A 16,113-nucleotide genomic window follows, 5' to 3' on the forward strand; every position below is an offset into this window, starting at 1 on the left:
ACAATGAAGATCTTTTTTTTTTTTTAATTCCTTTCGCCACCTAATGTACAAAGGTTACATTTTTATTTTCAATACCTTTACATGTTCAAATGTGTGTTTTTTTTTTTTTTTTGGTTACTCACAAACTGTGATGATGGTTTCTTAAAGCAAAAGCCAAACTTTGCCTTCAAACTTACATGTAGATAATTTAAAGATCAATGAAGAAAAGATCTTTCCTGCAAATCAGAGAGATTCTGACATTCTAAGTAAAGAATTTTGAGCAAGAGGGTCCCAAGAAAAGTGGAACAACAGCCCATTCACAAAACTCCACATGAGAAACAAAGGCTGAAAAAATCTTAAAGTCTACAAAGTCTCTCTCTCTACTTTTAAAAAGGAACATTTTTGTAGGAGGACCCCATAAACCCCAATATCTCTCCCAGGATTCTGCAAGTTGTTGAGAATGATGTTGCGCTTCTTCACTTGTTTCTTGCCTTGTTTTCCCAGGATCCATGACCTAATATCTCCTCCATGATGCTTTGGGTTGGTTGAAGGTTTCTGCCATTTCTTAAAACATCTGTGCACTTCGTAGCATCCCGAACTTTAGCGTCGTCACTACTCTTCTGATGCTCTCCAGGAACAGTCTCATCTTTCTTTGCACAGTTGACTGCATCATGTGCAAGTTCAAAGGAAATGCACAAGTCATCTTCCCCGTTCAATCTCTCCACATTGTTCCCAGAAATTATATCCATATATTTAACTTTTGAATACAGTCCAGTGCCACTTTCTCTAGTATCAACATAGGCATCATCATCTTCATCTTTGCTGCTGCTATTACTGGCATCTTCTTCACCCTCTTCATGATGGAGTGGATACACTTTCTCAGTCCCTTGATGGAAAGGAGACTCGATAGCAGAGTCTTCTTCATCATATGGAGCACCCGAAGAGCCACCATAACATCCATGCCATTCATCATCATCGCTATCAATGTCCAATATAAAAGTTCTGTTCTGGATGGCTCTTCTTCGGAGGACAAAAACATTAAAGTAGAAGCTAACTATCTCTTTCTGAGTTCGGGAACAAAACGCAGCTTCCAAGTGCTTCCAAAAGTTCCGACCTGATGTAACAGGATTGGAATAAACAACCTCATGAAAAAGTTGTGCATCTTCATCACTCCAGTTCCATGCAACTTCTTCCCCCATATCACATAAGCCCAGGTCTTTAAATCTCTCAATTCCAAACGTCTTAACTAATTCTTCTCTAGCTTCTTGGATGTGCTGGCACACACACCTGACAGAACCCCTATCCTGGCAGACACAAAACTTTCTACCCTTCCCTACTATGTCATCAATATGTGCAGATGTATTCAAAGCAGGCATGGGAACAACACACGTACCAAACGGCTTCTCACCATCAGCACATTCAATAATGTGATTTTGAACCGACATGCCTGTGGGTTCTACACACCCAGTCTGACTACCTTCCCATTCAGGAATTTCAGCTTGAAAACCTGGTCCTATGGGGACTTGCTTTCTAGCAGGTTGATCCATGAGAAAAGAATAGAAAGTCGCAACAGGAGCAAACACTCTTGGAGGTACATCCAGCTCGAAATACTTTCCAGAATGGGGAGAGTGCGTTGCTTCTCTTCCACCACAACCGTTTGTAACCCATAAAGTATCATCCATGTCATGACTGGGGTAAACAAAATTGGACTCTTCATCAAACATATCACCATTAGATGATTCACAGCCTTGTGACTTACACAGATTTCCCTCATTCACTATTGTCCAGTAACCCCATTCAAAAGAGACAGCAAATCACATAAGCAGGTTTATTCTTTCAAAACAAGAGTAAATCCTGCGAAGAAGTTATTAATTACACATAATATTTACCCATGGCAACAGGTTTCTGGAAAACAGCATGGCGAGGACCAACTTCTTCAAACTGAGTCGACTTATCAGCATAGCCAAGCTGTCTAGAATGTTTGAGCGGTAGCTCATGAAACTTCTCATCTTCAAAAGGGCGCTTGAATCCCATTTTTCAACCTGCATAATAGGTGATAAATTGCAGTAAACTCTAAGAAAGAATAAAAATGAGCATAGAATTCACACCATGAATCCTTATAAATGAAACAGTAGATCAACTACATGCGCATTTGAACAGTGAATCAGGTATATGGCAAGATTCAGGATTCCTCTCCACACAATTGGTTAAAATGCATGCAAGAGACCTCATACAAACCCTATGTAGGATGGCTCATTATATAAATTCTCCTTGAGACAATAACTATACAAGACCATGCTATTTTAACAGACATGCAATTCACCACAACAACAAACGAACATATTCACTAACGTTAAGGAAGACCTGTTCTGTTCAGACAAGAATAAATGTCCAGTTACCATGAATGTTATTTACCTCTCTAAAGGGGCTAAGCTCGGATACGGTTTCAGGCCAACACCACAAAGGATAGAACCAAACTAGAACTTCACCAGGAGACTCAAATACGATAAATTAGGGATAGCCAATACGAACTTTAGGCGTTTAGAAGCTTAAGCTAGAAAAAATCGAAAATCCCCAAATCAGAAAAAACCCTAAACCCCAGAATCCGGCCTACCCAAAAATTTTAACCAAATCAGGTGTTAAATGTAATAAAATTGACAAAATATATACAAATCAAGAGAAAGCCCTCTACTAATTTACAGATCTAGGAAGCCCTGAGATAGATCGAGAAAAATATGAACCCTAGATCTTAATCGGGGACGAAAAACATGAAATTGACATCAAATTCAAAAGGGTTATTTATGAAAATAGATGTAAACAGCGGAATAAAACGGTGAATCGAGATACCAAACAACTAGAGAGGAGATGAACAACCCTAACCCTAGATTTTTATCTGACAAACGAAATAGAACAAAATTGGTACCAATAGATAGAGGGAAACGAGAATAAGATGAATATCCAGATCAATTTCAAGATTAATTGAAAAAATCCCAGTTGTTTAGAAAAAGGATAAAAATTTATGAATTTACGATGAACAAAATTTGGGGAAGAAGACGAGAGGAAGATAATATCGAGAAAAGTGGATACGGTTTCGTGGATCTATTTTTTAAAACAATTCAAATTTGACCCGCAAAAATCCCTAAAATCAAGCTGGACCCCAAATTTAAACGCAGTACATTTTACAATCTAGTCCTTACTGTTTTGTAAGTTTTACACATTATTCCCTTATTTTGTTCGATGCCACAATTAAACTCCGATTTGTTGGAGATATTTACCATATAATCATATATTAATAGTCTAAATTCTAGCCATGGTTAACGCATAAATTGAAAAGATATTATAATATTTTAATTAATATACTATTCCAACTAATGCAGATTCGGAATCAGCAGATACATATCATTTGTTTCAGCTTGGTAACAATGAGAGAATCAGATATTAAAAGGAATCTTAATACTATAATTATAGTTATAGAAATGACATAAAAGTTTGGTCCAAGTTTGAACACCTTTATGCCACAGCAGGCATGTCCTTGAGCCATGAATCAAGCGGTTTACCAATAGAGTATACGATAAACCCGATCTCACGCAGCTTCACTGCATCAACGACGTTTCTACCATCGAACACAAAAGCAGGTTTCTGCATATTGTCAAAGATTTTCTTGAAGTCCAATGATTTGAACTCATCCCACTCGGTTAAGACACAAAGGCCGTGCGCATCTTTTGTTGCTTCGTAAGCATCTGAGACGACTTCTACTTGCTCTGAGATACCTTCAGCTTTAATCTGCTGGAGAGGAACCGCGTGGTCCCAGTCAAACCTAGCCATGGAAAGATCTTTTCTGATCTGTTCTTCAAGGACTTGTGGGTCGTATATCCTCAGCTTGGCCTTGTCAGCAACTAATCTGTTACAAACATCAATGGCTGGAGTCTCTCTCGTGTCACCAGTGTCTTTCTTGAAGGCAAAACCGAGGATGGCGATTTTCTTGCCTGAGACTGTGTTAAACATTGAAGAAACCACCCGGTTTGCAAAACGGATTTTCTGATAGTCGTTCACCTTTATGACTTGTTTCCAGTAATTAGCTGCTTCAGGCAAGCCGTTGCACTCACAGATATAGATAAGATTCAAGATGTCCTTTTGGAAACATGATCCACCAAAACCAACACTAGCATTCAAGAACTTGGGACCAATTCTAGAATCTGTACCCACGGCATGCGCAACTTGTGTGACATCAGCACCGGTTGCCTCACATAGAGCTGACATGGCATTGACAGATGATATCCTCTGAGCCAAGAACGCATTTGCTGCAAGCTTGGAGAGCTCAGCAGACCAGAGGTTTGTGCAAATGATCTGTTCCACTGGAACCCAATGAGCATAAACAGCTTTCAAAGCTTCAATAGCCTTTTGCCCCGCTGCAGTATCCCTACCACCAATTAGCACACGGTCAGGATTATAAAGATCCTTAATTGCAGTACCCTCCGCAAGAAACTCCGGGTTAGAGAGAATCTGAAACTCAATGCCTTTGCTGTTATGTATCAGTATCTTCTCGATAGCCTCTGCTGTTCTCACAGGAACCGTGGATTTCTCAACAACGATTTTGCTAGATTTGGAGACATCAGCGATCATCCGAGCAGCACTCTCCCAGTAAGTAAGATCAGCAGCTTTGCCAGCGCCAAGACCTTGTGTTTTGGTTGGCGTGTTGACTGAGACAAACACAATGTCACTCTCAAAGACATGTTTCTCCACATCTGTGCTAAAAAACAGGTTTTTCCCTCTGCATTGTCTCACCACATCGTCCAAGCCTGGCTCGTAAATAGGAAGCCGATCACTGTTCCAAGCATTGATCCTTGGTTCAGAGATATCCACAACAGCTACTTCAATCTCAGGACACTTAAGAGCCATCACTGCCATGGTCGGACCACCCACATAGCCAGCCCCAATGCAACATATCTTCACCATCTCGGAATTTAAAAACTTATCCTGACAATACAAAGCCATGATATATAGTCGACGAGAGTGGAAATTAGTCAATTACACAAAGACAAAACCTTTTAATAGAAACAACAATGTAACAATTGCTCCAACAGCTACAAGTCGATGATGGCAACAACAGATACTAATGTAATTACTCCAGTAGATTAACCAATCAAAATAAAGTTATATAAAAACATGGATGCAGCATTAAACACCTTGTAAGCTTAGATCTATGATATATTTTTTATAAAAACATACTTTCAGATAACGTTTGGAAAATATAAAGCAATGCACTTGGGATCAATCTGGTTCTTTCTAATCACAACAAATATATAAAGGATTTGGTTTGTACGATCTAAGAACAAAACAAAAACAAACCCATCTTTGATATAAACGCGTGTTGAGAGAACGACCGACAAAAACGGAAAAAAAAAAATCTCATCTTTCGAACAGAGGATGATCGAAAAAGACGATACATTTACGAAGGAGAGATAAAAATTGAGAATTTTACCTTCTCTCGGGTCTTGTTCCTTGACAGATTTGGGGCTTGTTGTTGCGGTGAAGGATGAGAGAGAGAAAGCAAAAAAAGAGAGACTGTAGCGGCGAAGACGAAGGAATGAGCAGAAGAAGATGTAAAATAAATACGCTCTCTCTCTGACCTCTGTATCTGCTCTGTCTCACCCACTTGACTTGCACATTTCTACCTTTTTATTTATTGCTCTCAAGATATATCCCACACGCTATTTTTTTGTGTGTGTGTGTGGGTTCAATTATTTATAGATGCCTTACTTAACATATTTTACTAACAAAATATAAGTAAGACGTTTAATTAAACCTTTTTTGGGATTAAGATTCACTCTTATAGACTTATCTCTTGCTTTTATAATTGTAACACTAAGCTAAATTGGCAAAAAAAAAAAAAAGGATTTTGCTTGAGTGGGATTATCATTATCATTATAAAGATGAGTTAAACCAACTTATTAACTTCGTTTTCAATAATTAAATACGGTATTATATTTGCATATAGTATTGAAGATATACACGGATGGTTAATTAATTTTGTTTTTACCAACTTAGATGATAATCATGAACGTTTGCTTTTGACATGTATTTTTGAATAGATGGATCACAAATAACTTCCAATGATGTTTTTGTGCTTTTCTTGTTTTTGTCGACAATATAATTTGCCGATTCAAAAACCGTATGATAATGTATCGACAAAAATATAAAAGCCACTAGAGTACAAGTCTTGATTTAAAATATATTTTTTCTAAACTGGAAATCCATAACTAAATCATAATTTTTTTGTATACATTATGCGATATATATATATATATATATATATATATATATATATGGAAATCTAAGAAGTGGAGTTCAAGAAAGAAGTGAACCATTGAACAGAGTCCTTAGGATATCTCTTGAGGTTGTCTCTATAATCAACGAAGTAGAGACCAAACCTCGAGCTGTAACCCGCTGCCCATTCCCAATTGTCCAATAGCGACCATACAAAGTACCCTTTCACATTGCATCCATCTTCTTTTATCGAAGCTTGTAAGTTTGAGAGATAATCATGATGGTATTTGATTCTTTTTGCATCTTTGAGAGCGTCTTTTCTTGAGATTAGAAAATTGTTTGAGTCGTCCATTCCTACACAAACAAACATCGTGATTACATTTACAAACTCTCTTTCTTGTTTAGAGAGTTTCACAGACGTGTGGTTAAAAAGATGTGTGTTTATACCGTTTTCAGTGATAAAGACTGGAGGATTTCCATATCTATGTTTGATGTAATTCATCAAGCTTCTCATCCCTCTGGGCACTATGTACAACCATATCGAACTTGCCTGTTCGCGACAGCAACAAAAATATTACAAGAGTTTAGAAATTTTGGAATTTGAATAACTAAGAACGAGTCAGAAACGTTTCTTACCCTATCTCCAATAGCGGTTAAACCCTTGAACGCTGAAATTTTAGAGCAAAAGAAGATGAATTAATATCAGATTTTCATGACTAGGGTTTACGTGAGAGACAAGTATAAGTATTTACGTAGAGTGACGGTTCCAGAGTCAGAAATGGCGTCGTGTAGAAGAGTGCCGATGAGATTAGTGCCGTTGTTCCTTGCGTAGTACGTTGTGTAGTGATTAATCCCTACAAAATCTAGAGAACCCTTCACCAAAGCAGACTGAGATTTCGTAAACAATGGTAATCTGCTTCCGACTCTGCTTCTCATCGAACTCGGGTAATCCCCAAACATAAACGGATCCAAAAACCTAATCAAGATCATATTAGATATATAACTTGTCACTTAATATAGATTATGGAACACAATAAGTCATTTACCAGCCAAGTTGAAAGTCTTGAGCTCTTTGCGCAGCTTCAATGTCCTCTGTCTTGTTTGACTCCGGTTCGAACCACATTACATCAAATGCTATCCCTAAGGAACCTCCTTGTTTTGCCTAATCATAATATTATATATACATCAAAACTACATCTAATTAACGTCATGTTTGTTTCCAATATAGTATTGACTTACCTTATACTTTTTCCTGTAGATATCGGATACGGTGGCGTGAGTGAGAAGAACATTGTGACCGACGATGTAAGGTTCAGTGGATGAGTTTCCTGAACGACAAGTGAGCTTAAAAAGAATGGTGCAACGGCCTGGAGCTTGTAGGCCAACGTCGTAGCCTTGTATCGCGAATGTGTGTGGTTCGTTGAATGTAAGCCAGTGCTTCACTCTATCTCCAAATCTCTGGAAACAAACCTCTGCATACGCTGCAAAATCATTTCTACAAAAATATTGCCTTCTGAAATTAGTTTCTTTAGCTATGTAATAGTTCTATTGAATGTTTAATTTGTATGGATTATTACATGATTTGTGGGTTTAGCCAACCGAGGTATCGATCATGGAGTGCCTGAGGAAGGTCCCAATGGTACAGAGTCACGTACGGCTCGATCCCTACAATTATTTTGTTTATTACAACTCGACCAACCACAATTAAATATTTTTTTTAAAACATGGTATTCGTATATAATAGATGACTACCGTAGAATTTGAGATTATTATAAGACTTAAGACCCTTAAAATCATGCAACAAGAAAATAAAAAATAAATACCTTTAGCAAGTAAAGCATCTATGAGTTTGTTGTAGTGATCGATTCCAGCTTCGTTTATTTGTCCCACGCCATCTGTAAACCATACACACATAGTATTATTATCACGATTTGAATTTTGTAAAGTAGATTCTAAAACAAAATAAAACAAAACACAACAAGATTAGAGAAAACATACTTGGAAAGATGCGGGACCAAGAAATGGAGAATCTGTAAGCATCCATCCCCATGTTCTTCATAAGTTGTACATCTTCCTGCCCTCACCATAATTTCAATTAATCAAAACCTCATTTATTAAAAATTTGGAAATGTATAAAATGATTGATGATTTGGTTAATTAATTTTGTTGGGGATATTAATTAACCTCGTAACGATGGTACTGATCAACTGCAACATCAGCATTGCTAAAATCGGTGATTTTACCAAAAGTGTGGGAGAATGTGTCCCATATCGTAGGACCTCTGCCATCTGCCTTCACTGCTCCTTCGTGCTGCAGCCATTATTGATTTCATTAAATTTTACTATAACATAGGTCGTTCATCTAGACTTCATACTAACACTAGTATTTGCATATTCAATTTAGGTATTTTAACAAGTAACAACTCAGCTCAAATTCCAGCCAGGAAAAAAAAAAGGTATCAGAAACATTAATTGGGTGTGCTTGGTTAGGTGAGAACCGGAAGACTTTGATTTCAACTTGACTTGATAATGGAATTGGAAAGAAAAATAAAGAGAAGATTGTAAAAATGTGCAAAAGAATGGGTCGTTGTTTGAAAAAAAAAGCAAAAATATCTTTTTGGAAAAAAAACTAAAATTTGGAAAAACCGAAACCACAAGAAGAGGAGTAACTATTGGCTACCCGTGATTGATGAACATAAACATGGCCTGGTTTACGCGTCATGCACTCGTTTGTTTATCAAATTTATATGGACCAGAACTTATAAGAAAACAAAAACACATTCACAACACACGCTTCTGTATAATTTTGACAGAAAATATACGTTTTCAGATATGATTACTGCATTTTATTACTCCATTATATAAAATTAAAGTATTAGTCTTAATTGGTTCTCCTCCAACTACAAGAGAAGATGTGGGATTTTGTTTTTTCTTGTTTTTTAAAGAAAAGTTTTTGCTATTGGGAGAAAAAAAAACATATCACATGTGATCTTATATATTCTGATGTGACCTAAGTGGTGAATATATATATATATATATATATATATATATATATATATTTTTTTTTTTGCAGTTTTCGTTAAAACTTAAAAGGAAACGATAAATAACTTTAAAATAAAATAAATGGAAAAAAAAAAAAATTGGAGAGAGTGGAAGAGACGAGAGGGGACCTGAAAAGCAGAAGAAGCAGTTCCAAAGACAAAGCCCTTTGGAAAACTGCCTCTGGAAATGTCCGCACAGATGCATGTCTTATGCATCATCAACAACATCATCATTACCATCATCATCATCTTTGGTATCACCATGATGGATCTACTTGGAGCCATATCTCTTCCTTCAATATGATTTCTTCTCCGGCCAGTCACACATATATATTTGTATGTGGAGATGGAAGGAAACTGTTTTGGATAAATAAGAAAGAAGTAAGAGAGACCAACGAGAAGAAAACAAAGAAAAAGAGGAGTGCAAGTGAGAAATAAAGCTATGTAAGGACTACTACTATATATAGGAGAGGGGAAAGAAAGAGTTATGAAAATCTTCGGATCCTAGCCAAAAAAAAATGTGAACATACAGTTTTTTTCTTTCTTTTAATTAAAAAAAAAACTAAACAAATTATAATTTGATTGATAACCACCGTTACCAGGAAAACAATTAGGAAGAAAAAAAACATTTCTAGAAGTAAATTGAATTACATACACTATCAATCAAGTAAGTGAGATGGATCATATTGATGTAAATTGTTTCCATTGAATCAAAATTAGATCAGTCTCCCTATAAGCATTAAATCTTGTCAAATTTTAAATAGGTACCTATATCACATTGATTTTTTGCTAATTTTTTTAATTTTCTTATCCTTTTTGTGCAAAAGCTAAGTTTTTAAATTAAAATCAATTTTATTTTCTAATTATTTTGCTTTGTTATGAATTAAAAATCTTCCACATATTATAGGATATCTAATATATATATATATATATATATTAAAACACATATTAACTAAAACCATATCACTATTTCTATTGCTAAGAATAACTCAACTTAATACATAGAAGATTTCAAACTAAATCCATATAGAATTGTAAATAATGGAAATAATAACATATGGATTTGAAATAACATGTTTTATCCTTGGATTTGAATCCTTCTATTTTACACTTTCAAATCAATTTAAAACATAATGTGGATTTTGAAATCCAAAAAAAAAATCATTAAATGAATAACATGAGATTTTAACAAGTATTTGTAAATCATATAACCAATAACAAATAATTTTGATAAATATTTTAAAACCAATGATTGAATAACACATGATTTTTGTTTGGATTTCCAAATCTATCAAAATCATAGAACCAATAACCCCACCTAAGGTAGAGACTATTCTTAATTGGGAACAAAAAAATTATATATACTATATATATCTATATTTACATTTTGAAGTACATTTTGTGTTTTACCCTTTTAGTTTTACTTATTTGAAAAGTATTACAACATTAAATCCTACAAATTTGGAAAATTAACCAATAGCTAAAACAGAAATTTCCTAAAATATTTCTACAATTACTTTCTGTTTTCCTTCATTTATTTAAAAAAAAAACGAAATTATCACTTTAAGAACCATATCAAGAACAAAAATCCTAAACTTCCCTAAAACAATTGTAACAATTATTCAAAAAATAAATGATTATTCCCTAAAACAATTATTCAAAAAATAAATGATTATTCCTTAAATATATATGTTATTTTATCAACCAACTTAAAGCAACAAAACTAGCAAATTTGAAATATTTTATAAATTTAATCCCTTAAGATATTTTTATTTATTTAAAGATTCAAAATTTTAATACGTGTAGAGTATATCAAAGTAATCCAATTGAAATTTTTATTTTTTATAGTTTATTATTATTTATTTTGTTAAGATCTTGCTTGGTAGGATATCTAATTTTTTTGGGTCAACTTTAAGGACATGTATTATTTTATTAAAACATTAAAGAGTAAAGATAGGTGTTGACTTGACTGACTAAGCATAATATCATGTAAAGACTTGTGGCTAAATATATCATTTTCAAAGACTTATGGCTAAATATGTTCATTATGTTTCTTAACCTAATAGTAAAGTAAATCACCATTGTCTAGATGTTGTCTGTCTATTGGTAAGAATAACTCAACAATATTTCCTTGTACACCGTAGTTGTTGCTCTCTAATTCGTAGATCTGAAACGTAAAAGAACAAAAACATCTCCTTTTAAGAGAAAAACATTTCAATTTTTTTACCTACAAAAAAATTTCCTCTTCCAAATCTAAAGTCATGTGTTATACTACAATCTTTGTTGGTTATACATGTGTGCGTACGTACGTGGTTAAGTTGGAGATTAATTTGATTAATTTAGTTAATAAAATATAGAAGTTCATTAGTGGGAATTATTGTGGCTCGTGTCTCCCATTGTCATTGAAACGCTTAGTTGCTTATTTTTAGGTTTCCATGCTTGAGACGTATGCCACGTATCGAGTTATTATTGCTGTTACACAATTATTTGTTGTTTTGTTTTGGTTTGATACACAATGTAGATAGATGTACATATGGGGAATGTTGCACAGTTATTAATTATTTATATTATTTGTCATTCTACACAATTTCATACAAATTAAGAAAATAATTAAATTTTTCTAGTTTACCCCTCATTAATACATAATTTCATTTGATATAAATAATTAATAATCTAAAAGTTAGGGGTAAAATTGAAAATTTAATACATAAAACTGCATTTAAATATAAAACGACAAATAATAAAAAACAAAAAAATTATCTCTACAATGACAAGTATATCTCTTGGTGTTTTTGTTTAATTAAAACACGTTAGTAATTTTCGCCGTGTTCTCGTTTTTCTTTACAATTTTTACATTTTAATTTGCTTTCTTCCAAGAGGGATCTGTTGCTTTTGTTATTAGATAACCCAAATAGACTTCTGAAAGTTTTTGTGATAAACTCGAACTTTAGCAACTTTAATCTACAATTTTGAATGTTCTTAGGTATAGTTGTTTTGTACGTAAAAATTATAAGAATACATCATACACATGATTGTTTTTGTATATTTTCACAATATTACATTTTAATAAATTTTAATTTTGTATTCATCCTCACTGTTTGTGGATTGCGGTTATATATAAAGTCTTGTGTTCCCATTTGCTTTGTCCAAAAGTATTTATAGGCATCCCATTCGGATTTTATTCTCTAAACCAAATCCTTTTTTATTCAATATATTCCTCACAAATAAATTTTCTTCTGGAATGAATAAGGTTGTAGTCTAATACTTATGATATAAGCATGATTTCATCGGACTAATCAAGGAAGAAGAAGAAGCCACACAAGTGGGAAGTGGGAAGTGGGAACTATAAGCTCGTGAAATTTGGTTACGCGACAACAAATAATATTTATTGTTTCTTTAATAAAAAGTGGATGGAGGATTGGGGGTTTGGGCAATTATCATATCAATCATAGGTTATATGCGTTTGCTAGATTCACACTACCAAGTAACAAGTCAACAACGCACACTACACTCGTCTCTTTCCTCTGTTCTTTTTCATATGCATTTACGCTATCCGTTTACACACTTGTGTTCACATGTATGACCATTGTTTATTTAGAAACGATTTCTTGCGATGTTAGCAAACCTCTGTAAGCCTCGTCTACGCTCAGAAGCTTATAAACCAAAATGGCAAACTCTGACTTTCCCAAAGCCAAAGTATCTAACGACGAGCTAATAATATGAATATCAGAGATGAGATATGACTTATTCAGAAATCAACACCGACATATATTATAGCCTTTGGAACAATTCATTATTCAACTGATAAGACTTTTTTTAACAATTTGTAAAACCATTTAGGGCCAAAACAACAAAGGCTGTGTTTTTTAAAGTTACAGTAGCAACTTCCATAAGAGTAGCAGAGAAGAGTTCTGTCAGTTCTTCCTTCCCTCTGATAAGATAATGTGATATCCGTGCCTGCAATGCAATTGCCGTACACTCATATTCATCATACACTAATATATAAGCAAAATTCAGACTGAAGAAAGAAGAGATAGGATGTGGGCATACGTTGATTTAAAGGGTGCACTGGTGACTCCAACAGGTGTGTTAAAGGCGACATCTTGGAATGGACCTGCCATCTTTCCTCGAGGGAACCATCCAAGATCTCCTCCTTTTTTCCCTGATGGGCACTCCGAGTACTCTGCTGCAATCTGAGATAGTTCCATGCACAAAAAATCGTGTTCAGATTCTCTCCACCATTCATTACACACATCTATATAAGTATAGCTAACGGAAACTAAAACTTATAGGTCTCGAGAAAGCAATGAACTATGAGGTATTGAAATGGGTTTTCAGCAGATGTCACAGCTAGAGAAGGAATAACAATACTATCTGAACTATCTTAGATTGATGTTTTTTATCCCATAGACAAAGTAAGAAAGAAGGAGAAGGATTTTAACCTTTGCAAATTCAGCAGGAGGAACCTTGTCTCCATTGCTCAACCAACCATCTTGCAACTTTTTGTAGGCCTCGTTGATCTTGCCTTGCTTTTCGCACAAAACATGTCTTGCTGTATAATAAACCCATCTCAGTTTTGACAAAACTTTCGATGATGTGGAACCACAAGCGCTCAAGTAGGCACAGAAATGAATAGAAAAGGAACAAACCTTTAACATAAGTGCATGTCCCGAGACCATCAGCGGCTTTTCCTGCTTTGCCTTTACCCTTGGAGGGTGCTTCATCACTGCCACTTGCTTGCTTTCCTTTCCCCTTCCCACCAGCTTTTGCGTCACCCTTCCCCATTTACTTAAAACTGTAAGAAACAACCTAAGATTAAGCTTACCACCATCATCAGATTTTCAGGGGTTTTAACATCTCACACAACTTGTAAACCCTGGAAATGAAACCCTAAACCCCCTAAACCCTGAAACAACTCCAGTAGAAATTCCAATGTAGATTTAAAGACAAGTAATACAAGTGACTTGGAATAAGCAGATATAGAATTGGTAAACATGTTTGTAAAAGCGTCATTTAATCAAACACTTAGTAAGCATAGATCCATCTAAATGATCAAAACACAAACAAGATTACAGATTTTTAAAAAAGCGTACTTTAACATTTTGACAATCGAAACACGAGGAACCCAAAATAGAATCAGTGCGTCCAAACACATGATGATATCTCAAATGGGAAAACAATGATCCTAGGCTGAAGATGTAGCTCAAATAACACAAACCCCAGTTTTAAATTTCTAGGCTAAAAACAAAAAAAAAAAACAGAGAATTTGACCAACTAAATAGCAAAACCCATCTTTGCCATCGGAGAAAACACAAAGGGGACTCTATCAATTGAGACCATAAACCATGAAAACAGATTGAGAAGCTAAGAAAATTTACGAAGACGAGAACTTTACCTTGAGCTTCTTCTTTCTTTCAGATTGAACAATCGAGCATCCGAGTGAGAGAGAGAGAAACAGAGATTTGTTTGTTAAAAGTCTCGTGCAGATTAGAATATGGGCTCGGCCCATTATTATGTGACTCGGGCTTCGGATCTGTTAAGTATGAACTCCCTTTTTGATGAAATGAATAAAGGTGTTAATTTTTCTCTTTAGTCTCTATTTTAGTTGAAAAAGTTATCTGTATCCATATAAAAAGCGTGTTATTAAAATCAAATACTACTAAAACAATCAAAATACATGTCAGATCAGGAAAACTTGATAGAAAGCCCCAGCAATGGGGCCATCGGAGCATTCGTATTCGTGCTTTTTTTGATTTCTCAAAGAGCGGTTTTCCCGAAAAAGTCGAAACGATATGACTTATGATACCGAATCCAGGCATCTATCTAGGCTTCAACATTTTTATAGTTTGGCATATCACATATGCTAAACACACCACAAATTAAATCAAAGAATCACCAAACTTATCTCGTCAAATGGTCATTACTCATCAGGTACAAAAGCTTAAAAGGATATGATTCAATGATCTTAATCAAAAGGTGTTTTTTTTGGAGTCAAAGAGACTCATGTGGGTGGTCTTACTCGTACAGTCGTACAGTACAAATCATATGTAGAGACTAGAAACAAACATAAAAAGGCTAAAGCTAATTTCATTCAAGCCTCTGTTGTGGCATTTAATGTAGTACATATGTGATACTATATTTTGTGAATTCGACAATTACAACACGAGGCCTTGAGGCCCAATAAGGTAATCTTATCCAAATATTTCTAGTCTATATTATTATTTTTATTTTTGAAGTATATTTTGGTTTATGGTCTTTTGGTTTTACTTATTTAATTTTTTTTTACAGCATTAACTCCTAAAACAATTCTATAAATAACATTGCAGACAAACTTAAATACAAAACTTTTTCAAATTGACCAATATTTGTTACATTTATTGCCAAAAAATCTTAACAACATCTATACATTATGATTTTTCCAAAAACAACTCTACCCATTAAAGTTTTAACCCATTAAATCTCGAAAATTATTTTTACGGATGCTAGAATCTCTCAAATTTAAATGATATACAACAGATTTGTAAAAAAAAAAAGGTTACAATCTCTATAATTATATTAACATTAATAAATTTCCTAAACCGAAAATCCAATTTTAGAATGATTAGAAAACCAATATTCACAAATATTTAACTTTAGCAAGAGGACAAACATTTAATTCAGTATATATTTCATTTAGAAACTGAATATCTATATATACATGATGGTTTGAATTAACATGAGTAGAAATATAAAATATTATTAATTCGGTTTTAAAACACACGGGTTAAATCCTTATTTAATTATTTGGCACATACTACTAATATTAGAATATGAAAAATATTAAATCA

The 16,113-nt window shown here is 34.3% G+C and overlaps 4 protein-coding genes across 4 annotated transcripts; all 4 read right to left on the reverse strand.

The window, feature by feature from the left end:
* Positions 1 to 211: 211 nt before the first annotated feature.
* Positions 212 to 3,198, reverse strand: LOC104741195 (uncharacterized). The gene is made up of 3 exons (XM_087502204.1): positions 2,395 to 3,198; positions 1,869 to 2,021; positions 212 to 1,756 (listed from the first exon to the last, which is right to left on the reverse strand). The coding sequence occupies exons 2-3, from the start codon at positions 2,011 to 2,013 to the stop codon at positions 456 to 458; spliced, it is 1,446 nt and encodes a 481-aa protein (XP_087358330.1). The 5' UTR covers positions 2,014 to 2,021; positions 2,395 to 3,198; the 3' UTR covers positions 212 to 455.
* Positions 3,199 to 3,305: 107 nt separating this feature from the next.
* Positions 3,306 to 5,732, reverse strand: LOC104776627 (UDP-glucose 6-dehydrogenase 1). Its single transcript, XM_087502055.1, has 2 exons — positions 5,462 to 5,732; positions 3,306 to 4,956 (listed from the first exon to the last, which is right to left on the reverse strand). Exon 2 carries the CDS (start codon positions 4,933 to 4,935, stop codon positions 3,490 to 3,492), a length of 1,446 nt encoding a protein of 481 aa, XP_087358181.1. The 5' UTR covers positions 4,936 to 4,956; positions 5,462 to 5,732; the 3' UTR covers positions 3,306 to 3,489.
* A 351-nt stretch (positions 5,733 to 6,083) lies between these two features.
* On the reverse strand, positions 6,084 to 9,862 carry LOC104776628 (beta-glucosidase 40). Its single transcript, XM_010500726.3, has 11 exons — positions 9,416 to 9,862; positions 8,431 to 8,556; positions 8,245 to 8,320; positions 8,070 to 8,141; positions 7,824 to 7,911; positions 7,486 to 7,741; positions 7,293 to 7,408; positions 6,999 to 7,222; positions 6,883 to 6,914; positions 6,694 to 6,796; positions 6,084 to 6,600 (listed from the first exon to the last, which is right to left on the reverse strand). Exons 1-11 carry the CDS (start codon positions 9,569 to 9,571, stop codon positions 6,314 to 6,316), a joined length of 1,536 nt encoding a protein of 511 aa, XP_010499028.1. The 5' UTR covers positions 9,572 to 9,862; the 3' UTR covers positions 6,084 to 6,313.
* Positions 9,863 to 13,030: 3,168 nt separating this feature from the next.
* LOC104776629 (uncharacterized) lies at positions 13,031 to 14,793 on the reverse strand. The gene is made up of 5 exons (XM_010500727.3): positions 14,682 to 14,793; positions 13,936 to 14,081; positions 13,729 to 13,838; positions 13,337 to 13,479; positions 13,031 to 13,243 (listed from the first exon to the last, which is right to left on the reverse strand). The coding sequence occupies exons 2-5, from the start codon at positions 14,069 to 14,071 to the stop codon at positions 13,201 to 13,203; spliced, it is 432 nt and encodes a 143-aa protein (XP_010499029.1). The 5' UTR covers positions 14,072 to 14,081; positions 14,682 to 14,793; the 3' UTR covers positions 13,031 to 13,200.
* Between the last annotated feature and the right edge of the window lie 1,320 nt (positions 14,794 to 16,113).

This window comes from Camelina sativa, chromosome 3 (genome assembly GCF_030686135.1).
Source record: "Camelina sativa cultivar CO46 ecotype springtype chromosome 3, ASM3068613v1".
Classification (NCBI taxonomy): Eukaryota; Viridiplantae; Streptophyta; class Magnoliopsida; order Brassicales; family Brassicaceae; genus Camelina; species Camelina sativa.

Coding starts and splice junctions, on each gene's coding strand:
- LOC104776628 (XM_010500726.3), bottom strand. CDS start 9,571: ATGGCTCCAAGTAGATCCATCATGGTGATACCAAAGATGATGATGATG. Junction 8,142..8,244: donor TTGGTCCCGCATCTTTCCAA/GTATGTTTTCTC, acceptor TATGGTTTACAG/ATGGCGTGGGACAAATAAAC. Junction 7,223..7,292: donor CAAGACTTTCAACTTGGCTG/GTAAATGACTTA, acceptor GATCTTGATTAG/GTTTTTGGATCCGTTTATGT.
- LOC104741195 (XM_087502204.1), bottom strand. CDS start 2,013: ATGGGATTCAAGCGCCCTTTTGAAGATGAGAAGTTTCATGAGCTACCG. Junction 1,757..1,868: donor CCAGAAACCTGTTGCCATGG/GTAAATATTATG, acceptor ACTGGACAATAG/TGAATGAGGGAAATCTGTGT.
- LOC104776627 (XM_087502055.1), bottom strand. CDS start 4,935: ATGGTGAAGATATGTTGCATTGGGGCTGGCTATGTGGGTGGTCCGACC.
- LOC104776629 (XM_010500727.3), bottom strand. CDS start 14,071: ATGGGGAAGGGTGACGCAAAAGCTGGTGGGAAGGGGAAAGGAAAGCAA. Junction 13,839..13,935: donor GACATGCACTTATGTTAAAG/GTTTGTTCCTTT, acceptor TTTATTATACAG/CAAGACATGTTTTGTGCGAA. Junction 13,244..13,336: donor AGTGCACCCTTTAAATCAAC/GTATGCCCACAT, acceptor ATTGCATTGCAG/GCACGGATATCACATTATCT.